General features: G+C 40.6%; 1 protein-coding gene across 2 annotated transcripts in view; it reads right to left on the reverse strand.

Moving 5' to 3' along the window:
• Mtm1 (myotubularin 1) overlaps window positions 1-25,726 on the reverse strand; it is a 120,403-nt gene extending 94,677 nt beyond the window's left edge. For both annotated transcript variants that reach the window (XM_057760257.1, XM_057760256.1), the window contains exons 1-2: window positions 25,671-25,726; window positions 1,797-1,867 (exon numbers count right to left, since the gene is read on the reverse strand). In XM_057760257.1, coding sequence (XP_057616240.1) covers window positions 1,797-1,859 — 63 coding nt within the window. In that variant the 5' untranslated portion in view covers window positions 1,860-1,867; window positions 25,671-25,726. The remainder of the gene's footprint in view (window positions 1-1,796; window positions 1,868-25,670) is intronic.
• Window positions 25,727-26,443: the final 717 nt, after the last annotated feature.

Genomic DNA, 26,443 nt, shown 5'->3' on the forward strand with positions numbered 1-26,443 from the left:
TCTTTGCACAAATAGTAGCACACATAAATACACTTTTAAAAGAAAAAATGGAAGTTTAGCATTTAAGAAAACTCGAATAGAAAATTCTCACTGAGAAAAAAGAATCTGAGATGAAAATATAGCTCACTGGTATGTTCCTAACTTACATGACACCCTCTGTTCAATCTTTAGCAACAGAAAATTAGAAAAAATAAAGACTGATCTGGCTGCAACATTTATTAGATGTGCTAACTCCTAGACTGCATTTATATAATGTTACCAAAGTTTTGAATACGTTTAAGTATTTTAATGCTAACATAACTCAGTAAAATGATCAAACATTAATGAAGTTGGTGTGCTATATGGTCATAGCTTTTGTTCCTATGCAACTGCTACAGAATCTTATCATAGTGCCAAAGAATGCTTTATGACCTATTATTTTATTAGGAACCTTATTTTAGGTCAAAGAAAGAGTAGTCTGTCAGAAACATGCTCAGGCCTCTAGGAACCACTTGAGCAAATTCCCCTGTTGTCCTCAGGTATATGCCTCATCTAACCACTTCAGCATCTCTGACAGGCAGGAAAGAATTAATCATTAAACTTCAGCAAACCAGGTATGGTGGGTGATTCACACTTTAAATGGCAGATTTTGACAAGCTATGGCAGAAAGATCACAAGTTTGAGGCTACGCACATATCCTGACCCCGTCTCAAACAACCAATCAACCCCCCACAATTTAAATCTCAGTATTTCAAAAATCAAAATAGAATCTATAAGGTTAAAATGCTGAAATAAAGTGATTTGTACATTATAGAGTTATTACATTATGAATAATACCTACTAAACCAATAAGAAAAGGATCTCCCTCACCTCCCTCCCAGGCATTGGCAAAGGACATGAATAGTTCACTCAATCAATAGGAACAGACAATAATGGAGGTTTAAAAAGAATAAAAGGGCCGGACATGAATAGTTCACTCAATCAATAAGAACAGACAATAATGGAGGTTTAAAAAGAATAAAAGGGCCGGGCGGTGGTGGCGCACGCCTTAAATCCCAGCACTCGGGAGGCAGAGGCAGGCGGATCTCTGTGAGTTCGAGGCCAGGCTGGTCTACAAGAGCTAGTTCCAGGACAGGAACCAAAAGCTACAGAGAAACCCTGTCTCGAAAAATCAAAAAAAAAAAAAAAAGAATAAAAGGTCAAATTTGTCAGTAATCAAGAAATAAAAATTAAAAATACTTTCCTTTCTGATTGGTCATCTTTATACACTGTGAGGTGGTAGAATAAATGAACCTTTCTGGTGGATCATCTTAAAACTCCATGTAACCATGAATAAAACTAAATTTGAATTCACCTTTCTCTTTCAATTTATGATCCAAAAATCTAATTCTACTTGAACAATATATCCTGGCTACTTTGAAGCATTTTATGTTCAAGGTATGCATGTTTGGGTTTTGTAAGTCTTACCATCATACCCATCAAATAATGCCTTATTTATGAAGGTAGCAGCTTGCTTAGTCAAGCCTGACTTTCCAACACCTCCTTCAGAGAGCTGTCAGATACAGAGGACTGCTTCAGACCAGAATGTAAGATCTGGCAGCAATTCATTAACAAAGCTTCAGAAAGTGTTTACAAAAGCAAAAATCACTTAACACATATTCTATTTAAATCTTTCTTAGAACAAGGTAGGATATGTTTCCATTGCCTTATACTATGTGAATACATAATGAGATTTATGATTCAGTAAATCCCAATGTCTAATCCAAATATGAAGAGAGAAATACAGAGATACAGGTAAATGTAAAAACTGAACTTACCATCTTAATGGATTCATTCTCCAAGGAGTGTGAGTTATACTTAGATGCTGATGCAGAAGCCATCCTGGAAACTACAAAGGAAGAAAAAATTCTGTATTAATCGAACTATTTCAAACATAATAAGAGTTAAATATTTCAAGAGAATAAATAGTACTTAACTTTTTAGGCCCTATTTTAATTCATAGGGCCAAACAATAAAAAATACAAAGAGCTAGCCAGAACACAGGCAGTAGATGTCCAAGGAAGAATCGAGTTCAATGCTGTCTTCATTTTATTGTTTTAGGTTTGGTAGGGAGAGGATAGAGGAGTGCCATATATTTCCAATGTTTCACGGAAACGTTAAGAGGGTGTTGTGCCAGGTACACAGCTAGATGATAAATGACTATTAAGGGTCCATATGTAATAGCACAAATTTGTGATCTAGCATTTGGAAGGCTGAAGTAGGAGGATCATTAAGTACAAATACCATCTGCATTCATGAGTAAGACTATGTCTCAAAAACTGCAAGATGGTTTGGGGAACACAGAACAGGAAACAGGAGGTAAATAGTAAAAGGGAAACCTCATGAATGACATCATGCTTATTCTAGGAAATCTTATTCAGAGTGCTCAAGTTACCATATTAAAAACAAGCAAGCAAAACAAACAAAAATTTTAATGTTTACCAATATATGACAAGTGTGAAATTTCTATACCACTTAATTTTTAAAACTATTTATAAACATTCAAGCAGAATTATGAAAGGATGAATAATATCACCCATACAATTCCCCTTCAAGAATTATTTTCTTCACATTAAGGAGTTTAATGTGAAATAGATTAGACTGAAATCAAATTCATAGGAATTATATAGTTAATATTTTATAGTGAAATTATTTATTTCAGGGAAGTAATGCACATTCCTCAATTCAGTCACAGACAAATGTATCCTATTCAAAGCACAGATGTAGTGGTTTGAAAGAAAATGGCCCCCAAAGGGAGTGGCATTTTATTAGGAGGTGTGGCCTTATTGAAGAAAGTGTTTCCCTGTGGGGGCAGGCTTTGAGGTCTCTTTTACTCAAGCTTCCCTCAATGTGACAGCCAGTCAACTTCCTGTTGTCTGCAAGATGTAGCACTCTCAGTTCCATCACCACATCTGCCTGCACACTGGCATGTGCCCTGTCATGATAATAATGGACTGAACCTCTGGAACTATAAGCGGCCAGCCCCAATTACATGTTTTCCTGTAACATGTAACATGGCCATGGTGTCTCTTCACAGCAACAGAAAACCCTAAGACAACACCTAAAACTATTTTTAAAATATTATTGTTATATGTGTGCATAATGTGCATGTGTGGGCATGCATGATGTAACTAGTGCATGTGTAGAGGTCCAAGAACAATTCTACGGAGTCAGTTCTCTCCTTCTACCTGTACCTAAGTTCTAGGAATCAAACTCAGGTCATCTAACTTGCAAGGCAAGTGCCTTTATCTTCTAAGCCATCTCACTGGTTGCACAAAACCATTCAAAAGTAAGTATTTATTTAAACTCATGAAGATGTTAGCAACAACAGAAAACAAGAAATGTTTTAGTTATTTTAGTTATCAATATTAATGATAGGGATGAAATAACTTTCAGGTAAGCCATATCTACTTCAAGGTGACTATGGATATCTATGGACTCTTTTAGATATGTTCTATTAAAAGAACAGCCACGGAGCTAGGAGGATAGCACACTCAGCAAAATGCTTGACTTGAAATCATGACAATACAGCCAGAACCCACATTTCTAAAAAGCCAGATATGGTATATGCTTGTAAATCCCACTACTGGGGACCCTGTCTTCCTAGCCAGGTAGAACAGCTTACTTTGTGAGCTCTAGAACAGTGAGAGACCCTGTCTGAAAATACAAGGTTCTGGAGGAATACCATCTCCACATAACCAAACACACACACATGCACTCAAAACCCACCAACACACACACACACACACACAGAGAGAGAGAGAGAGAGAGAGAGAGAGAGAGAGAGAGAGAGAGAGAGATATAGTATGAGACCAATGTGATCAATTAAATCTACCTAAAAACCTGAGAGAGCTTGAAAAGGAATTCTAAACATACATACACACACACACACACAGAGAGAGAGAGAGAGAGAGAGAGACAGAGAGAGACAGAGACAGAGACAGAGAGACAGAGAGTTTAATGCAGCTTCTTGCACTGTTTGCTGGCAGAAAGCAGAGACGTGCTATATGTATATTTCTGCTCTTGATTAAGGTATTGTGTTTATGCAGCTCATTTAAAAATGTTATGTATAATAAGAAATACAGGTTAACATATCATCTGTAATAGTCACACTTGTAGTCATGTAAGTTAGATTTTCTAGATGTACAGAGATATATTTCAGATGGCTAGTATTCTTCAAACCTTTCAAAGACTAACAGAATATGGCATTTAAAATGCTTAAAAACTTAGGGATTTTCATTAAAATGAGACACATCTGCTCCTCGCAGCACAAATTACTTCAAGAGGAAAATGGACATCAAAGAGGCTCCTTATGGAGTTTCCTAGCCATTTGGACAAGAGACTGCTCTTGCCTGGACTGCTTGATGTTATGCTGAATGAACTAGACATGCAGGACCCACAGAAAAATGACTACTGAACTTGCCTAAAGGTGAGATGGTCCTTTGGGGTTCCTGCTACATGAAAGAGTCTGACAGACATTCTGCAGGACACATAAGAAAATGAATGACAAACTGCCAACATAGGTGGAACTGTCTTTGAAATTTCCTGCTTTATAAAAGTCTGCCAGATACTATGGGCCTGTAGGCTAAAGATGGATGCTGCAATGGTACAGAACTTTGGGTTACTGTCCAGGCAGTGAGATGTCTCTGTCAATTCTAGAGTTTTAGAAGTTGCTTACAATGCACTTCCTGTTAACTTAGGTAATATTATATCCTTCTGGCTTCTTTGATGGAGTTGAAGAATGATAGTTATAATTGCAATTTTCAGTAGTTATGATGAAAGATAAAGTAGATACAAATATTGTAACTATAATTCTTGCTTGATACCTGTTTGAGTATATGTAATTTTACTTTGTTTAAGTTAAAACCTTCCTTTTTATTTGAACAGAAAAGGGGAAATAGTGTGGGAAGTCCTTCTGCCTACGTGGTGCTTTTATTGGTTAATGAATAAACAAGCTGCTTTTAGCTAGTGGCTTAGTAGAATAGGGCAAGGTGGGAGTTTCAAGCAGATAGAGGATAGAGAGAGTAGGCAGAGTCAGAGAGAAGCCATGTAGCTGCCTGCAGGAGACAGATATACCGGAATCTTGCCAGTAAGCCATAGCTACACAACAATACAAGGATTAGTAGAAATGCATTAAGATATAAGAGTTATCCAGAAATATGCTTAAGCTATTGGTCAAAAAGTATTGCAAATAATATAGTTTCTGAGTGATTCTTTAGTGATCTGGGCAGCTGGAAATGAACAAGCAGCCTTCACCAACAGAGACACATAGAGAGGTGAGGGAATCTTATACTACTAGGGCTATCAGACTGCTCCCAAAAGACATCAGCTTGACAAGGACAAAGCCTGTGTCCATTTGGCTCATGATTATATCCTGGAACACAATGGCATTATTAACACTCTAGTGGGTGAATGACTAATTATGTGGAAAATGCATACTATCATGAGACATCATGAGGGGACAGACTTCAATACTGATTTACCAAATCTCATAACATTGGAACTATGAACTATCATTGAATCTTAAAGATGAACTATTAATAGAGAAAAGAGAGATGAGAAAAAGTGAATAGATGGCAGTTTAATTTAAAAGGAATTAAACTTTAAATTTTAAAAAGATCAGTGAATAACTACCACATGGATTAAATTCAGACAAAATATTACATTGTGCTTTGCAAGACTTCTCTAACCTTACGTCCATGTGTCACAAAATATTATTCTTAGACATGATAACAGAATGGGGAAGATGAACTTGAAAGGGCTGATCATATGGACCTGCCCTGAAATTATTTAACTGACTAAATAAGAATAAATAATACAATAGAAGAGGTTCTTTGGTAAGAGGTAAAATTAGGTTTTAGTAATAAGATACTTGAATATCTAATAGATCCATGTTTTTAAACTAAAGTTATTATTGCTAAATTAATAAAGGTTTAAAATTCAAGGCTATACAGTCCACTTGCTGTCAACCTGTCTGCTCATAAATGTTTGTTCATTCCTGTAACCTCAGTACTTGGGAGGTAGAGGCAAGAGGATCAGGAATTCAAGCCCAGCCAGGGCTACATCAGACTGAAAACACACACAGAGAGAGAGAGAGAGAGAGACAGAGAGACAGAGACAGAGACAGAGAGACACAGAGACACAGAGACAAAGGTAGAGAGACAGAGACCTACCATATTCAATACTTGTGAAAAACTTCAGTGAAAAAATTCTGCCTAAAATATAGATGAAGAAAGCCATCCATAACCCCCACTTTTGAGATAAATATTCATTATATAATTCACTTTTTCCCAATGTGTCATTTGAAGGCTTTCATTAGCTAGGCATAGTAGTGTACTCCTGTATTCCTAGCTCTTGGACTGAGTCAGAAGAGCATATTCAAGCTGGGACACAGAAACACACACACCTCTGTCTAGTACAGTGTGATACCCAGAATGCACAAGGACCTGGGTTCAAAACAAACCTTGAAGCAAAAAAAATACCTAAAAGTTTTGATATCAAATTGTGAAACTCATCACCATTTCTTAACATTGGCATCACTTCAAAGAGAAGCCTCATGCCCAGCCGTCATCACTCTGCACTCGCAATAATGAGGCCCTACAGCAGCCAGATAGATTGCTTTCTATCTCTACAGATCTGCCCTCTCTGGCCCTCATATACATAGCATCATATACCATGGTCTTTATGTCCAAAGCCCTCTCTTTGGAAATTACACTGGCCACTGTTATTGTTAAAAGCTGGATCAAACACAATCCTCAGAGAGTCAAGGGCCTGGGTGATGATAAGAGTCAGTTCCACAGCAAGCCTGGCTTTAAATTTTCATCAAATGTGTCAAATGTGGTAGCTGATCCCACTGTCTGCAGATGCTGTGACACTGGGCCACCGAGAGCTAGATTTTGGAGCTGGTGCCATACAAATCTGACTCTGTAACTGAGGAACTATTTGACCTTGGGCAGGTTATTTAACTTTTCTGAGCTCCTGTCACCACTTTATTTTATCATTGTTGAGAAAAAATGAGTTAATTCAAGAAAAGAACCACTCTATGTATTTGTAATAATTATTAGCATTTAATTATGAAAGGCTAATTATTCACTGTAATCAACACAATCAATTCTATGAATAAGATCTTAGAAATGCCAGGGAAAAGCAAGCTATTACATAGATAGTGTTTGGCTACTGATGATTGAATTATAAACTTTAAAACTGCACTTGCCCACAATGACTGAAACAGAAAGTAGTGTGCCATTGTAAAAGATGTCCTAAACAGACCAAGTACGCAGGAGGCATTTACAGAAGCAGCTGCTCACTTGGTTTAAAAAGCATTTTGCCCAAAGCCTCAAGCAATAAAATTTTAATCCTTTTTATTTTAAAAATCACTGAGGGGGCTAGAGAGATGTTTCAGTGGTTAAGAGCACTGACTGCTCTTGCAAATGTCCCAGGTTCTTGTCCCAATACCTACATAAGACAGTTTACAACCAGTTTCACAATTTCAGATGCCTCTATGGGGCACCCGCATATATATGGTGCACATAAACTTATGCAGTTTTACACATAAATAAAAATAATAAATATTTGTTTAAAGTGTTCTTTAAAAATCATTGTCTTTTGGCTATCTTGGCTTTAATGCAAAAACTGAAAATTCTATACAAAACATGATTTTTATCCCCCCAAGATATTTTGTGATGATTAAAGACAAATATCCTCCTGTTACAGAGGATACAGGGACTAGAGAGGGGGTTATGATAAGTTCTTGGAGTGAGTAATTAGCAGGGCCAACTATCCTAGGTCTCCTAACAGCACAGAGTACTTTTCATCTGGGAAAAAGTCTTCCAAGTAGTCTCTCGAAGCAAATTAAACCAAGTGTCTGACTGGTTCTAATCTCAGTTATAGATAAAACAAACAACAAAAACAGTTAATAGAACTCAATTCAGCTCACCAGTCTCTAGGGCTTGAGACCCCTCAAATAAAAGTACATAAAGATGGTATTTACTGAATAAAGCTTAGTTTTAAGCACAATATAACCTTCAACGTCTCTCTTGAAATTCAAAACAATCTCAGTGGGTCTTCCACTCTCCCTGTTTCTGTCTCTCATTCTAGCACTTCTACAGACTCTCTCGTGAAACAGACAGTTTAAGGCACCCAAACCTCTTCTTCTCACACATCCTTTTCCCAGACCAAGAAACTATTGGAAAACCTTACAGAGTATACAAAACACCTGAGCAATAGACCATTTACAAAAAGCAGGAGCCATCTTTTTCCTTATTGAACAGGTCTCAAAGCAGCATGGCTAGAAACACCTTTTGCCCTGGTCCTCACAAGGCCTTTGCCAGCACAATCTAAACAGCAAGGGGAGGGAGCTCCATCTCCAGTGTCACCTGATTTGCAATGCACAAGCCTCGCTGGGTGCTGAACTTTCTAGTGTACAAACAACAGTGAGAAGGAGTATGATGCTTTCTCCTCCGATTGTGGGGGAAACCCAGCCCAATGGGGGGCGTGTTTGCCTCGGGCTAATGTTTACGTATAAATCTGGTGGGCATGAGCCCCGCCGGTCCTTTTGTATTTGCTGCCCATTGCTGGATCCCTGGTGTTTTAAGCTATCCCATCATTAAAATTTGCTGTTTCATATTAAGCTAGCCTGGTTATTACACCGTATACACTTGGCGCCCAACGTGGGGCTTTTTTGCCCCCGCCCCTGCCCCACTCAGGGGCGCAAGCTCGATCTTTCCCAGCCTTTGCCAGCAAGTCAGCTACCAAAACTCAAAAAGCGCGACTGGGCTTGAGCGAGCATAGCCCGCTAGCTTTCACAGCGCGCTCCTGGCTCGTTTTCCCTTCCCCCACTCCTGTCCAGCTGCACCCGGGCCACAGTACAGTCGCAGCTGGGCAGATCGGTGACCCCCGCTCCGCCCCTTGTATGCCATAGCCTGCAGGCCCCGCCCCGCCCACCAGACCTACTCGGGCCAGAGCACCTTAACCCCTCCCTGCCTCTCTGCCGGACTACAGCGGCAGAAGTAGCTGAGCTTCTAAGTCACTGAACATCTGTAGCAACTCGATTTTTCCTGGCACTTGCTAAAAAGTCGGCAAACGGGACTCCTGAAGGGTGACTTGGCCCCGCCCGCCATACTACTCTCGGCCACGTGGACTCACTTCGCCACCATTGGCAAAAAACGGTCATTACAGGTAAAAATTTTCCTTTATAAATAAAAATATATACAGTTTTGATCCAATATTACTCTGCCTTGCATTTAAATGAATTCAGTGCTGCTTTCCTGCACCATCCAAGAAGGCTGTATGGACCTATCCAGTCTTAGAATGACATTTCTAAAGCCTGCCATCCAACAAGGAGTCATGAACAAGTACCGTTTAGAATTCTTGCCTTTCGAAGATCATTGTCTTTGCTTGAAAGTCTAATTTGAAAACAAATGTCACGAAGTTCAGGCTGTGGTATACAATATTATTAGACCCAATACACCCTTTGTTATAAAACAAACTGCAAAAATCCCTTTGCTAGCTTAAGATGAGAATTATAGGTGGTATCAATCTAAAGACAATTTCCCCTGTCTCTTTGTGTGTTCCTGTGTGTGCAGACCAGAAGACAACCTTAGGTGTCATTTCTCAGGTACCACCTACCTTGTTTTTTGAGACAGGGTTTCCCACTGGCCTGGAGCTTGCCAAGTAGGCAAGGCAAGCCCATGGATCCATCCCTACCTCTGTGGTGCTGAGATTACAAGTGTATTCTAGCCACCTGCCTTTCTAACACGGGGTTTGGGGACTGAACTTGCACCTGCACAACAAGCACTGAGCCATCTCTGTATCATTGCTTTAGATTAGCACAAACAGCAATGGCTTTCATGGTGACATCTTCACGTGTGTCATCATATACTTTGTTCTCACCCATCCGCTGACCCCACTATCCTCCCTCTCTCTGCTGCTTTCCTTCCTTCCCATAGTCAGTCCCCCTTTGTGAAATGCCAACATACTGCCCTAACTCGAGTCTATAAAATAAAAGCTGTGACTTTTAATAGTGAGCTTTTCATTCAGACTCCTCTTGCCCTATTTCCAACCTGGCTTCTTGGGAAGCATCATGCCCAATGAGGATTACTCTCTAATCAGTATCTGAGTGCTAATAAACGCACAATTTATGAAAGACCCAACTATTCACACTTCTCATGTGAAAAGTACTTTGGAGACAAGAAAATAAAAACAGACCTTATAATGTCTTCCATGAAGCTACGAACAGGACACAAAAGAACTATTCAACATTCCAGCCATTCTGAGGCCATTGTGACTATCAATTTAGATTCTCCATTTGCTTACTTGGGAGAAGAGCTACCCTAACCCACATTAAAATGAACTATGATGTGATGTGAAACAGTAGAAGTTTGCTTCATTTGTACCATTTTCCTTTGACAAGTGACGGCAAACTGTTCCTGTAAAGGGCCAGACAGTAACTATGCAGGGTCTGGGAGCAATACATCTCTGCTGCAAGTACCCAGCCTGGCAACGTAGCACGAAAACAGTGGCACAAGCACTACCCGTGTCAATACAATTTACTTTCGGAAAAGGCTGCTGCCTCCTGCTTTAAACAAATGAACTCTCCTCAGCCAAACAAATAATAGCCATGTCCTTTAAACTGCAAAAGAAATTATTAACCCTACCTTTCACTTTGTCAAAGATGCCACTATGCCCAGCTTCAAAACGCTGTGATATGGTTGAAAGGGAGAATTCTGAACTCAAGATTTTGCGTTTGCAACCTCAATTTTGTCACTTAGTAATAACAGTCCTGCACTATTCCAAGGAGTGAAGTTCCCTGGCCGCAAAATTGTCATGACACCACTTGTCCTGGCTGAAGGTGAGGAGGTTCATGAAAATGATACCACAATAAATGACGTAACATACCAGTTCCCTCCTCCAACTAGAGGCTTTCCATGAACTCTTAAGCCATTCCTCAAACTAGGTATTGAGGGAAACTCTTACAATTGTTTTCCTGGGGAGACTGAAACAATTGTCTATCCCCTCTTTACAAGGCACCACCAACAAACCAAAGTACAATTCAATACAAAGCCAATTTGTGGATTAGGCTTACTTATGGAGCATGGAGGAGGGGTTATTTTCAGTAGCAAAGTGATCCCAAAGCAGCTGCTCAACCCAAAAGTCTGAGCATGGCATGGCTGACAACTTTCCCACAGCTGCACGGATGAAGTAGCCCCTTTAGTTAACCTTTGGGCTGCTACATGCTCTGCCTCCTGACCATGAAGCCATTTGTAATTAGAACAGAATAGTGTACAGAAAACAGGGAGACTTAGAAGGGAATGGCTGAGATTAGGCGAGGGTCCAATGACCCTTCTCCATCCTTCATTGGGGGAATGTCAATAATCAATGAACCCAATCGTCACTGCTTGGATGAAGACAGTGGCTCATATGATAATCTAATCTCAGCAAGTGGTTCATTGTCCAAATAGACATATTAACTCATATGTGTTAGATCAATTTATCTTGGTTACTTCAAATCTCAGTATTAAAAGTTACCTAGTTTGGTGAGAGTTTTAGAAATTGTAAAGAGACAAGTCATTTTTCACTTTGAAATTCACTTTTATCTTCTATAGGAATTTAGCTCAAAGATGCATCCACTTTTATAGCTTTAAATGTTGCAAAGGTCTTTTGCTGAAACCAATTCAGCAGCTGAAAAGGCAGTCTGAATCATTTTTTTTTTCCAACAGCCAGTGACGGGCTTTGGATAGATCATGACAGATAGCACATCTTCAGGATCGTTGACTGGCTTTAGTGGAATGAGCTGTTGTCCATTCCTAAAGAACAGGCTAACTTTATATATCACAAGCTGAAACTGGTATGGCAAATAAACTATTTAAAAATCAACACCTATCAGGTTTCTTTTTTTAAATGGACATAGTGATAGGGCAGACATTTAGGCAGACTGTTAGAATCACCAATGGTCTTGTAACAGTCAAACACTTGACGGTGAAAGTTTTAAAATAGGAACGAGATCCAGTTCCCATCCACCTGCCAATTCCAACACTCATGAACCAAGCTAATCTGCTCCACAACAAAACAAAATGTTTTGTTGAATTATTTTTTGCAGTGAGAACTATTCTCTAAAAGCACATATTAAATTTGTAAGTAAAAGACATATTTTAAAGCAAAAAGTTCAAATGTCAATTGCTAAGGAGTAAAAACAAGAATTCTAACTATTACAGTAATGGAGAATGCCACTTTTCAACATTTCATTACATTCTGCGAACCTTCTCAACTGCAGACTAAGGGACCCCCAGAGAAAAGCCCAGAGGCTGGGCAGTAATGGCAGAATCTTCCAAACAGAATCAGTGGTGTGTGTGTGGGCGGGGGGTGGGGGAGCAGAAAAGTGCTTTAAGAGCGTAAGTGCAATTTGTCGAAATAAATGAGAGGAAGGGGCTTTGGGTGGAACCGGCCATTGAAACCAGTTACTCCAGGTGCTTTCACTTAAAGGTAGACGCTAGGTTTTTCTCACGCTCCTCTCACACACGTGCACACTTCACTTCTTTATATACTGCATGTGTTTCTAATATTTCAAATTTCACATGGTACTGGACCGGCAAGTGACCTTTTGGGTCTCCTGTTACATTTCTAGAGCTTCCTAAAGGCAAGGACTATGTCTTCTGTTGCTGGCGCACTTTGGGCACACAGCACCCAGCAAAGAACACTGCCCTAAAAAATTTCCGTGACTTTGGAGAAGCTAGACTTGAGCCCCTTGAAGGTACTCCCCAGAATGGATCTGTTTCTAATTGCTACGTATAGCTTTATCATCCTGTAAATACACATATATTGGCAAATACTATGTTGGTTTTAATGTGATTCTGAACTTTTGTGGAAATGGAGTCCACAACCTTCTGCTCTTTGCTTTTCTCGCACAGGTTGCTATGAGCATCAGAAATACAGATGCATGTCCCAGTACTCTGCTTATTTCTGATGCTGAATAGTAATAGCAGGAATTGTCTCCACAGACCTTGGATTGATTTCTATGTTTCACTACTACGAATAGTGCTGTTCTAAGCATTCTTAGGACTGTCTTCTATACTTGCTACACATGTGTAAGAACTACAATGGCATTTTGGAGCCAGGTTTTTCTATACGTTTTTTGGTCGAGCAGCAAATTAGTTTAAAAATCAAATTATATTGAGAGGTTAGGTAACAGGTAATAATGTAGGCAGACCCACAACTTTAATCCTAAACTTGGGCTTGTCAACACTAGCCCAAGCATGTGAACAATTTATTCCTTTTCTAGGGCTGCTATAACAGAGAACCACAAAATGGATGGCTTAGGATAACAGCTAGGAAATCTCTCCCAGTTCTGAGGGTGTCAGCTAAGAATGAGCCCTCTGAAACATCTGCTAGCACCCAGTGGTGACTACAGTCCTTCCCATTTATTGGCTTGTGGAAACATCGTTTCAATTATAGTCTTCTACCTATGTATCTCTGCTCTGTTATAGTGTTCTCCTGTCATGGCACCCTTCTTGCTAGATGAAGGGGCTTCCCTTCTAATATACAATCATCAATAACTGCATCTCTAATGGCACTATTTACATGTAAGGTCACATTCTGAAGTACTAGGGGTTAAGACTTCTTTGGGGACAGCATACCACACAGGCAGGACATCACCCATGCAAATAAGCAGTTTACAAAATGTTCATGTCAGCATATGGTTACATTCACAATAGTTTAGTTCTTCCTACTATAAGTGTTCCATGAACGGTTATTAAATGAATAGAACTGAAATATTGATATGGGTACTTAGAATAATGAAGTGGTATTGGGATGATTATTTCTGAGACCTTTTTTATTTAGCATATGTAATTACTTAATGTTGTTTCCAAAGAGTTAAAAACGAGTCAATAAATATATACCAGACAACTATTCTGCACCACAATAGGAGATTCAAAAACAATTTGTGAGGCTGGAGAGATAGCTATCTGGTGCCCACAGAGGCCAGAAGAGGATCTCAGATACCCTGAAACTGGAGTTATAGATGATTTTGAGTCACTATGTGGGTGCCCAATATCAAACCCAGGTTCTGAACATATTACTCTCTGTTCAGGCAAAAACATCCATACAAATGAAATATCCCTAAAACAACAGCAATAAAAATCGTGAGATAGGTATTCAAGAAGTTAACTGGGAGACAATGGCCAAATACAAGTTGGATGGCAGCAAAGATAATGAGTAGATATATAAGAAAATGAAAATCATTTGGGAATAAAAACAATAACAAAGGTGATACCGTATGACTGAAGCGATCCATCTGCTTGTGGATAATGATCATACTTTCCATTTACTGACTGCCACCTTATCAGTCATTGTTCTAAGCACATTTTAAGTCAGTTAATTTCCACAAACAACCTTATTTGGCAAGTAATACTAGTAACTTCATATGACAACTGACAAATATAAAGATTGTAGAGGTCAAACTGGCGCAGCTTAGCCCTCGATAGTCACTAGCCATTATGCAGTAGATGATCAAATGAAAATAAGGATAGAATGCTCTCTGCTTGAATCAGTAATAACTGAGTATTAGAAGGGGATTCCACCCACTAAAAAATGTAAAAGTCTGACAGAAGCCTGGCCTACATTTTAAAGGGAGTAAACAAACAGAGATTTTCCACCAAATCTATGTCCCTTGAAATTGCCTTTAGAGAGACTGAGGCCGAAGGATAGTTGTGATTTCCAGGCCAGCCTTACCTACCTAGCAAGTTCTAGGCCAGCTAGGGCTATATCCTGATACCTCAGCTCAAAACAAAAGTGCTTTCAGAGATTAAAGCTACATAAGATGCCATATTATAAAATTTAGCTGGCTGGTTGGTGGTGGTGCACGCCTTTAATCTCAGCACTCTGGAGGCAGAGGCAGGTGGATCTCTGTGAGTTCGAGGCCAGCCTGGTCTACAAGAGCTAGTTCCAGGACATACTTCAAAGCTACAGAGAAACCCTATCTCAAAAATACAAAAAACAAAACAAAACAAAATAAAACAAAACAAAACTTAGCTGCCCAGTCTACATAATACTTAGGCCTCACAGTGACTATTACAGCCTAGAGACAAATGCTGAATTCTCAGTCAGGATAGACACCACTGATGATATTTTCTAAATGCATCTTAGTCTCCGAAGTTAATTCTAAAGTATAGTTCACAACAGGCAGAAAAAGAGTGAATTGGTGCTTCCTGACCCTTCTGTACAGGAGCACAGGGAATGCAGTTTGGCATTTCTTAGCTCTTGAAAATGCTGGGCTTGATCCATCTTAAATAGTCCTAATTTATAAGAATAAGTTGACCTTGGAGATTAGCAAAAAGCAGAAGTAGGAACAGTCGCTCGCCCAAGAGGCATGTTGCCACACTAAAAGAGTGTCCAAAGCAATCCCCAAAAACTGACTTAATTAAGATCTTTGAAAACTTACAAAGATAAAGGCTTGTGGCCCAGAGAGAATGGGCAACAGTCTTTTCCTACTTGGGCAGTTACCTATTATTCCAAGCATAAATGTAAGCCATCATTCATTCCTGGCATAGAACCAAGTAAAAAAGCTGAACATTACTAGACCTTGACATGGTTGAAAGAGAAGTTCTCATGGGTGTGAAAGAAATAAATCAAGAAAAAGCAACAAATACAAAAAAGGACGATGATGAAGAGGAACCCAAACCACTGTTAACAGAATAGAAATGACAGAATAAAGAAATTTGTGCTGTGGGATAATGCTCTTCTACCCTGTAAAGATTTGTCACTCGTATTGGTTTAATAAAACACTGATTGGTCAGTAGCCAGGCAGGAAGTATAGGCAGGGTGACCAGATTGGGAGAATTACGGAAAGAGGAAAAGCTCAGTCTGCAGTCTCCAGCCAGATGCAGAGGAAGCAAGATGAAAACGCCTTACTGAGAAAAGGTACCAAGCCATGTGGTTAAACAAAGACAAGAATTATGGGTTAATAAGTCATAAGAGCTAGTTAGTAATAAGTCTGAGCAATAGGACAAACAGTTTATAATTAATATAAGCCTCTGTGTGTTTATGTGGGACTAAACAGCTGCAAGACGGGGTGGGACAGAAACACTGATCTACAAATTTCAGTTCAAAAATAAAGATACCTATTGACTCTGACAACTTCCAAGTCTTTTGAACAGGCAATATGGCTGCTTTTCAGATGGATAAAAAGAATTCCCAGGTTCCAGATATAAATTCTGATATTAACACTAAGAATAAAAGTTGGGATGTGATGATTGGGGAATGGTCATAGGTACTGTAATAGAGTCAATTAGGCTATCCCTTTTATCCCTTCTTGAAGACCATATCTGCAACATACCATCTGCAAATAATTCAACAACAAACCATTATTTGAAAAAGTGTCCAGCAAAGAAGGAATGCTATCTCTGGAAACCTACAGCTGATACAGAAACAGTGAAAAATAGAAAACTTTGCAACAATGTGAATAAGGCAAGAACACATACAGTTAGAAGTTCTAGAAATTCTAACAAGTTCAATAAGACAATAAAATGGTATATATAACATAAAATGAAGAAATAAAACTCTATTTGTAAGATAGGCATAATGGAGTACACCTTTAGTCCTATCACTCGGGAATCAGAGGCAGGTGGATCTCTATGAGTACAAGGGTAACCTGATCTACAAAGTGAGTTCCAGGCCAGCCAGGGATACCTGTCTCAAAAAAAACAAAAATAAAAAACAAAAACACACACAAAAAAATCAAAACCTATATTTGTAGGAAATCCAACAATGTCTTGCCAAAGTACAGTTTTTACAAAGCAAATGATAACATTAGCAACACAAAGTTGAAATGATTGGTCATAGTTCAGCCCCAAACTGAACAACCCAAATGGTTATCAATTAGTAAACTATGGAATACTACTCAGTAATAAAAGACAGGCGTTACTGGCATGCACAACATAAACATGAGTATAAAAAACAGAACAAAGCAGCCAATCACCAAGACCAGACTAACCCAACATCCAAATGTCAAAGAGCTACTAGAATTCACCTACATTCTATGGTTGTGTAGTTACGAGTCAGTATTGAAAACTGCTGGCAAACATTTCAGATTTTAAAAATCTACTTTTGGAAACCTCACAGATGAGCAAATGAATTACAATGGAAATTACAATATGCTAGAATGTGATCCTAATGAAACTCCTATGCTTTGAAACACCCAAACAATGGAATAAATAAAAAAAGATCATAAAGAAAAGAGTGATTTCTGGACTAGATTTTAAGATGAAAAAGCAAAGCCTAAATAGCGTGTGAAAGAAACAGGGGGATGCAAATAAATCAGTTTGTGGTTGCTGAAGATTTCAAAAGAAAAGAACTCAGAAGGCTAACTATCTGTAGTAGAAGTAGTAGATACATGCCTGTCCTGAGAAAGGGATGAAAGCAGTTTTCTGAATATATGTTGCTATGAATATGATCTTAAAATAACTTAAAATTTCAGCCATTTAAATATTAGCCAAAAAATAACTTGAAAAAAAGAGTAAGTATAATCATATCATCAGGTTGGTCCCCAACAAACAAACTTGGTAAAATTAACCAAAAAAAAAAAAAAAAAAAAGGCAAAGCTGCATGTGGTGCCATACACCTGTCTTCCCAGGACTTGGGATGTGGAGGCAGGATATTCAGAGTAGTGAGCTTGATGCCTCCCTAACCTAATGAGATGATAATATAAAGGAGGAGGGGCAGATGGGTAAACAGTCAGATAGAGACAACTGAAAATCTCCCAGGCCCAGATGGCTCTACCTCAAGTTCTATTAATATTCAAGAAAGTGAATAAGCTCCAACCTTTCACAGACTTCAAGCAAAGAGAAAGGGAACATCCCAACTCACTTTATAAGGCTAGCATTGTCAATCACAGTATTAAACTACACGAAAACTGAAGCCAAAACTCAGTGACAAATATAGACACTAAAATACTAGCAATCAAATGCAGTAGGCAAAACCATGTGCACAATGGTTCTGTGTCAACAGCACTAATCAGCTAATGTTGGAGTTCAACTAGAAAATCTCTTAACATAGCCCACCACATCAACAAATTAAAAGAAAGCAGTGTGAGTGTATGTGTCTTTACCCTCTAAGCACAAAGGGGGTTGGTTAAAATTCAACTTCTGTTTATAACTTCCAAAATGTGTGTTAGCTGTACATCTGCACAAAACCAAAGGTAAACTCAATGTTTTATGATGAAACACTGAAAGCAACACAACTTCTCAAACATGGATCCTGGGCTCTGGCCCAGATCTGCTGAATCAGAAGCTCCAGGCACAGAGCCAGGGAACTTTTGCTACTGTAAAAACCCCTCAGGTGATTTTGGTGCTGCTGGCTAATCACAAGTATAACCCACACAGCAGCAACCTGGGCATCGCCCAGGAGTTGGCTGCAACCAAGAAGACTGTGCTATACTCTTGCCTCATGCGAAACCCACTGAGGCAGAACCTGTGCTGGCCCTTGAAGCCTGGCTAGCTCAGTCAGTACAGCATGAGACTCTTAATCTCAGGGTGGTAGGTTCAAGTCCCACGAAGGGTGCCAGAATGAAGGCATAATTAAGGAGGTCCACAAGAGCCCTGAATAAAGGAAAACAAGTATTTATTTATTCATTTGGGAAAAAAACTCACAATAAGGGTAGAGAGCCATGGTCCTCTGTCGATGTTGGAAGCTGCGAACTGGACTCTGACCACCACCCAAAAGAGAAAGGGAGCAGGCTTTTTGTCTGCACTTAGAGTACCTCAGACCATGCCCTAATGGGCCAATGCCCAAAAGGCTATCAGCCAAATGAATGCCCACTACAGCGTAGTTGGAGAAGTGATCCTAAAGCAGGTGCTCTCAGTGGAGCTACATAATCCTGCAGCCACGAGATGACTTTTCAAAAATGTCCATGCTAGTCTCACCCCAGATCCCAATGCTGCCACCTGAAAGCTCGCCGTAGACCTGACCTTTCTGAAAGAAACTTGGCACTTATATTAATAATTTCACCCTCAAAGCAGACATTATGTAAAAGCAATGAGCTAAAGGCTTGGCAAAGATTAAGGCTAACATCAATGTAAGTTATTACCGAGGCAGCTGGTTGGGCACTAAAAGCTAACCTGATGAAATCATCAGCAAATCAAAGCCAAAAGGTATCTCTCAATGCCCTACTGTCCCACAGTGTAGCAACTGGCAAAAGCTCCTCTTCAGCATGCACCACGTGGCTAGTCAAAATGGAGATGCCTTTTTTTTTTAAAGATTTTTTTTTAATTTTTTTTAATGATTTATTTAACTTTATGTTCATTGGTGTGAAGGTGCCAGATCTCATGGAACTACATTTTCAGACAGTTGTGAGCTGCCATGTGGGTGCTGGGAATTGAACCCGGATCATCTGAAGAGTAGTCAGTGCTCTTAACCGCTGAGCCATCTCTCCAGCCCCAAAATGGAGATGTCTTATAAGCAAAATACACAAGTCATTTCCAAGTCTAATACAAAAAAAGGGTGATGTTTCATTAATTATTAAGGTAATTCTATGTAAAAATGATCCTATTTTACATATACTTGTATTTTACATATAATTGGTTATACAATATGTGTTAAAACTTATTTTGCCTGTTTGTTTTTTTTTCAATCTAGAACTCTGTATTGGTTAATGTTTTTCCAAAGACTTGGGAAGCCAGGGTATGACCAGGTATTCTATCAAGCATCTCAAACTTTCATTTGCATAATAGGCACTCAGGGTACACCTGAAAATGCAGATTCTGCAGGGGTTAGCTGACCTGAGATTCTGCATAGGTTACAAGCTCTCTGGGTAACTACTGAGGGTTAAGGGCATCCAGACAATCCTTGTCAACTAAGGGAATTTCTGGAGAAATGATTCGAATTGATAACAGGAAGAATGAAAATGTCCTGCAGGGTTAGACTCCGCCTCCACTTTACACCTGAGCTTAACTGAAAGCCTGAAAGGCCACCAGACTTTACAGCAAGGAGCTCAGAGGTGGAGGACATTTCCAACAAGTCTCTTTGAGGGAGGGTGGGACACATGCTTTCTCACATCCCCAACCACTGTTCCACACAAGGAACATCTCAGAACCAGGAAACTCTAAAATTATATGGTTGCTGCTAATGACACAGATAAGTGTGAAGGGCCTACTCTCCTGAGATCTTCCTGTAGGTTGTTATCCTTGAACAGCACTAACTAGGAGGTACACTGTGAGTCATAGCCAGGGGTCACTGGCAAATACCCACAGTTCTTAGTTGTCTAAAACAGCTGGGGTTATTTCTTGGCAATACTGAAATCAAGTGAAGTCCCTTTTCTTTTAAATCCCCGCCTGAGCAATCTCAGGGCCATAAAGAAATGTAAAGGTCAACAAAGGGAATTTAAAGCACCACCACCCACTGCTAGGAATGTTGTTATAGCTCACCTCTGTCCCAGTCACTCCCACAAAGAGGAAAGGATGACACCGATGGGGCAGTGTATTCCATTACAAGGCTCAGGAAACAAAGTGCTTCCTTCTCACCACAAGTTCAAGGATATGACATCAGAATGCAATCATTATCACATGCTAAAGAAAGGGCACCTCGAACGCTGTCAAAGTCTGTACAATGGGATTAGAGTTGAACATCTTACAAACAAGTTAATTTTATTTTTACTTTTACTTATTACCCTTCAACTTCCCTTAGCCCTTCCCTAACCCACACATATATGCAAACAAAGCAAAAATGAGCCTAAACTCATGACAGAGTCCAAATATCAAGAAGCTGAGAAGAAAGGGGTGGCAAAGCAATGCATGAGATCCCTCCCAATGCTACATTCAGACTTTTCTCATTTACCCACTATCAGAACCCAAGCAGAAGGACTAGGCACAGGCTCCACTTCTTAACCTAGTTAAGGAACATGAATGGTAGGCATACAGAAGAATGATTCAAATCAACATGCTCCAACAAATCTAAGTTGCTACTCCTCTGACTCAAGTCAACAATATTTATAAAATACCTACTATGAGCTCTGGGCCAGGCTAAGTTTCAGAGACATTTTATAAAGCATCTTGAACCTCAGTACTCCTTCTTAGATAAAAAATAACAATACAAAACAAAACAACAAAGAAAAACATTGCAACATGCAGGAGTTACCTGTGAGGTTCAGCCATGAAAGCACAACACTAACTTATTAGAAGTATAAAATGGAGCAAAGTTCCTTGTGAAGTCATCTTGAGCTACTGAGAAAAAAAGCCAAGTGCCTTGCAAAGAGAATTCCAACCCTATCATTCATAAACAGGGCCTGTCATTTAAAGACAGGGTGGGTGAAAATGATACAGGGAACAATCCCATCTTTGGATCTCTTCACAAGATCAGGATGACTTTTCATCCTCACATAGAATCATGGCCATCCACTCTAGTCTGACTGAACCATTGAGGCCTGGATGTGACTGGGAAAAGAGAAGCCTTCCATGCCTTTACACTTAGAAGTGAGTAAAACTCCATGACACAGGAGTCACCTTGGTATTGCTATTTAATTATTGGCTACACAGTGATACTGTTTTAGGAATGAATGGAGTGGAAACTCAAAAGGGATACTGATGTTCCAGGTCCATTAGGGCATCAGAATAAAATACTGCATGTATCAAGGCAAACAAAAGAGGGAGTTGAGGCAGAGGGCACATCCGTAACTCCAGTGCAGAGGGCAACCAAGAACAACAGGAAGGCAGACAGCCTGCTTAATACCAGTTCTCCAAACATCAATGGCTTAAGTAACACTCTAGTGTAATCATGACAATGCCGCAAGGTTTACAAAGGCTTCTAGTGCACATTTGGGTCCCGTTAGGTCTCTGGAGGTTTGGCAGGGCAGGTTTTATTACCTCCATCTTCCAAACAGAAGAGCTATCAGTAACAAAGTTAAAATAACTTGTCTAGAGTCACACAGTTAAGAAAAACTGGGACCTTAACCTCTGTCTAGAATCCAGATGCAAGGAGTTCTCCGATACCTTACATGGACCACAGGCTCATTTACCATTCCTTGGTCCTCTGGCAGAATTAGCACGAAATCACTATGCTAATACCAATTCTCTACAGAGATGCTTCCATACTCTTAAAAGAAATGAGACTTCTGTGGTATTCTGTGGGGAAAAGATACTGAAAGCTATGCCAAAGAAAGACCATCTTCTAAGTACAAGGCCCTGTAATTGGAAGGCCCTTCCTGCTCTGTTACTGTTTGTGGTAAAAAGCAGAATATGATTCCAAGTAGACCTTCACTCCACGTGGCAAAAAGAAATTAGTGCCTCAAGACTTGCAGACACAGGTACCACTGCCATCTGCAATTAAAGCTCACACCAACAATGGAAAGCAAAGGTTTGTCTAGAAAATCCACCTTACTGGATCTCCAATGGCTTATTAGAAGTACTCAAACCTAGGTGTCGTGGCACATAGATGGAACTCAAAGAGGCTGAGGCAGGAAGATTGTCCTGACTTTCAGGCCAGACTGGGCTATAAAGTGAGAGCCCTCTCAAAACAACCAAACAGAACATGACAGGAAGAAGTTCCAAGCAAGTCAACAACGGTTAACTTTCCTTGAATGCTTACTATGTGCAAGACTGTTTGAAGCACTAAATGTAGAGGAATCATTCAGCCCTCCCACCAACCCTTCGAGAAACTATTATTATTGTTTTGTTTTCTTATATACAGAAACAGACAAAGAAGTAAGAAGACTGCCCTCACTGACTACGGCTTCGAGACTGCTGAATCCTGAGTCCATACCTTCTAGGGAAATGGCAGTCCCTGCCCCTCTGATATCTGCCAAAAAGGAAGAAATGAACTAAAAGCTAGAAAATAAGGAAATTGAAACTTATAAGAGGTCATAGACAAAACGAGAGACTAAAGAATAATGTGTCGTGGCCCCCTCGTCCAGCAAGGAAGACGCGCAACACCGGAGCTCTTCTTGCTAAGCAGTTTATTCAGGATCTTATTCACAGCTTCCTTCTCTTTCCCTTTCTTTCTCTCTCTCCCTCCCTCCCTCATTCACTCACTCTCTCTCCCTCTCTCCTCGGGCAAAACCTCCCAGCCCTTAAGTAGGCATGGGCAACCAACCCCGGATTGCCAGGTGGGCACTGCCCATAGGTCCACGCATATGCAAGCAGCTGACAATCATTGTGTGATCACAGCATAAGTCAGGTCTTAGCCATTATCGCCATCAGGTGTGGCTTCACGCAGCTTGCTACAATAATGAATGACACCCATTATGTTATTGTAAAGTTGGATAATCTTTAGAAATAACTAGAAACCCCAGCCTTTGGAATCAGCTGAGCACTGGTTTAAAATGTCACCTAGAAAGTTTTTAAGAGTCTCTTCTTTTCTCTTTATTTTTGGGCCCTCAATAAAAGCTAGGACTATGTGTTTTCAATAGTTTCTAAAGCAACTACATTTTATTAATCCCATTCTCTTTTTGAATCAATATTATTACAGTACTTTTTGTAACAATGGTCATTTTTAGAAATCATAAAGATTGTCTTGGAAACACTGAACATACAGAATGGATAACTTCTGCAATGAGCACACAGAGTAGGAAAAGTGGTGGTACTGAACAGATAGCTTCTGCTGTGACTTCTTCTTTGCCATTTTATTAAGGAGTGCTCTTGCTCCTCAGGTCTTGAGTGCTTTCTGACTATGAACTATTTCAAAGTGAGCTAGCATCTCTAGAAGCCAGGCAACATAGAGAGATGATCATTTCAGATAACAGGTTCACAGTACGAGCCTGTATACAAGAATAGAAACCTTCGTGCAAGGTAGGCTGAAAGTCCAGCAGACAGTGGCTAGAAATCAGTATGCAATCCTGACTTCACTGGAGACTTCTGCACTTAACAGTGATCTATCTAACTAGGGAGACAGAAATTTACTTGAAAAGCATCACTCTAAGAGTCTGAAATTATTATTTGCATTTAAGGGGAAAATACAATAAGAAATGAGCTGTGATGAACTTATTTAAGAGGCACTCATTGGAGAAATAATGACTCCATAGGAAGAATCTCTTGGACTCAGACATATTTCATTTTCAATGTGTTTGTTTCAGTGCAGTAACAACTATGAAAAATTAGGAATTCCAAGTGATGACAAAGGCACTCTCCATCATGCCAGCCTGTTTTAATGCCACTGGACACTTTCAAAGTTTATTTTTTACAACTCCCCTCTGCTAATAAACATATCGCTTTTTTCTTTGTCTGACACTCCCTATATCAACTCAGTAAGTCCTTAACTGTGTTTCCCTGTTGTCTTCCTGGTGCTTAGGCCAGACACTGCATCTACACCATAAGCAAAGTTTAATGAATTAATGGAACCTCTGACAACTTGAGAAATATAAGACTTTTAAGGAGACCAATCATATAACAAGAGGACTAGAATCTATAATCCCACATAATTGTTAACTACTTTTGAACACAGCCTGCTCCACTGCTACAGAGAGGGCCACCAGTTTTAATCTCGAATGCATGGGATCTCCTAAAAACTAGATCTGATCCTGTAAAAATGCCTTAAGTCTTTTGGAGTCAAATTTGACAGTCCTTCCCAATATATGTGATCGAGGAAAGGTTGGCTAGTAAACTGATTTTAAAGGAAATTACTTTAATTCCGAAAGGGTTGACCTGTAGTAAAACTTCAGTCTTGGTACTCTAAGGTGGATAATTCACAGTGAACAGAACTGAGCTACGGTAGGAGGAACCCAGACTAGACAGACTCCAAGAAATCCCCAGACTTGGCTTGTCACATCAGCTTTGCCACTGGGTTGCCTAAAGCCATTGTTACATTAACCTCTTCTGGGCCTCAGTTCCCTCATTCTGGAAACAACTAACTACCTGATGGGCAGTTCTAAAAATGCTCGGATTCCACTCTTGAGAAGATCTGGTTCAGAAACCAAGTACAAGCCATTTGTTTCATACCTCAAACGCGTCCATCAAGCCCGTAATGCAGTTTTCGCGCGAGATTCGCTTTATTTTTGCTTAGGCAAATACTAAAATTACTTTTCACTTCCTGAGCACAACAGACAGTTAAGGGAGGCAACCGGGCCAAAAGCGCTTGCTAGTGACTGTTTACACTTCCGACTGCATATCGGGGGAACTAACCGTTCCTTCTCAAATCTTCTCTCAACTGTTGCAAAAGCAGATAACCCCCCATGTACGACACAAAAACCCTGGCCTAGGGCGATAAAGAAGGGCTTGTGGCCAGTGCCAGGGTGCCACCACTTGGCGGGTCCAGGGGGAATAGGGCGGGTGTCCGCCCGGTGCTCAGGGCCAGGGCAAGGAGCGGTCGCCGGGAAGGCAGGGCGGCTGTCCCGAGGGCTCGCCTCTCTGGGACAGGGAAGCGAAGTACCGGCAGTGGTTTCGACGACCCTCAACCCTCCCTGATTCCGTCCCAACCTTCGCCCGCCGCCACCTGGGTACCTCGGGCAAGAACAGAAAACCCAGAGGAAGGCACCTGCCGGCGGCTCCAGGGCCTCAGCCCTACCTCGCCAGGACAGCCAAGGCTCTCCAGAGAACCCCACCCCCACCCCTGCGGGGGCAGTCAGGGCCCTCGCGACTCGTCCGCCCAGGTAGTCCCTCTTCTTACTATAGACCCTCCCATCTTGGGTCCCCGCAGCGCCCGGCCCCTCGCTAGGCCAGTCGAGAATGTGCACCCACCTCAGGCTCAAGGAGCCACCAGGGTTGCCAGGCTGCTCGGCTTTGGAGCTCCGCTCCGCCCCTTCCACGCTCGCCCCGCCCCCTCCACGCTCGTCCCGCCCCCGAACCCTCCCGAGTCCCAAGCTGCTGTTGCCTTTCCTCCTTCCATCTCTGATTGGCTGGGGCTGGACATGTGATATGGGGGTGGGAGGAAGGTGCTGGGTGACTTAAGTAGCCTCTTCTAGCTTTTCACCGGTGAGACTGCCGGGAAACCCTGTTTGACGGGTCCGGGGCATAGAGGCATCTGGGAATTGTAGTTGGTAATTGGTGCTGGGAATGGGCAGGGCCAAGATGTCAGAATCCACCCCTGTAGAGTCAGTGCCAGGCTGAAACCACTGGGAGGGTTAGCCCCAGTACTTTGGTGCTGGCTCTCACTACATCTGTGCAAAAAAGAGGAGGGGTAATCTAGAGGGAAAACTGTTCTAGATTAAATTGTAGCAACTATCACAAAGATGAACTATTATTATTGAGTGCATGAATTTGAAACAGATTCTGGTACAGTATCTGGAACTCATAAGCCCACATAAGCTAGGGGTGTATCTCATGCTGTGCCAGCACCTTCCCAGGAGCAGTACTGAACCAGTAAAAGGAAACAGGTCAAAATTAGTTCTGCTTTCTTAGGATTTGGTCAGATGACCACTGAAACAGTAAATAGAAAGTGAAAGCAGGGAGGGGTGCAAATGTAAGAAGATAGCTCAGTGCTTAATCAAATAAACACCCTTAATCTGGCTCAT

The sequence above is a fragment of the Chionomys nivalis genome, chromosome X (genome assembly GCF_950005125.1).
Source record: "Chionomys nivalis chromosome X, mChiNiv1.1, whole genome shotgun sequence".
Lineage (NCBI taxonomy): Eukaryota > Metazoa > Chordata > Mammalia > Rodentia > Cricetidae > Chionomys > Chionomys nivalis.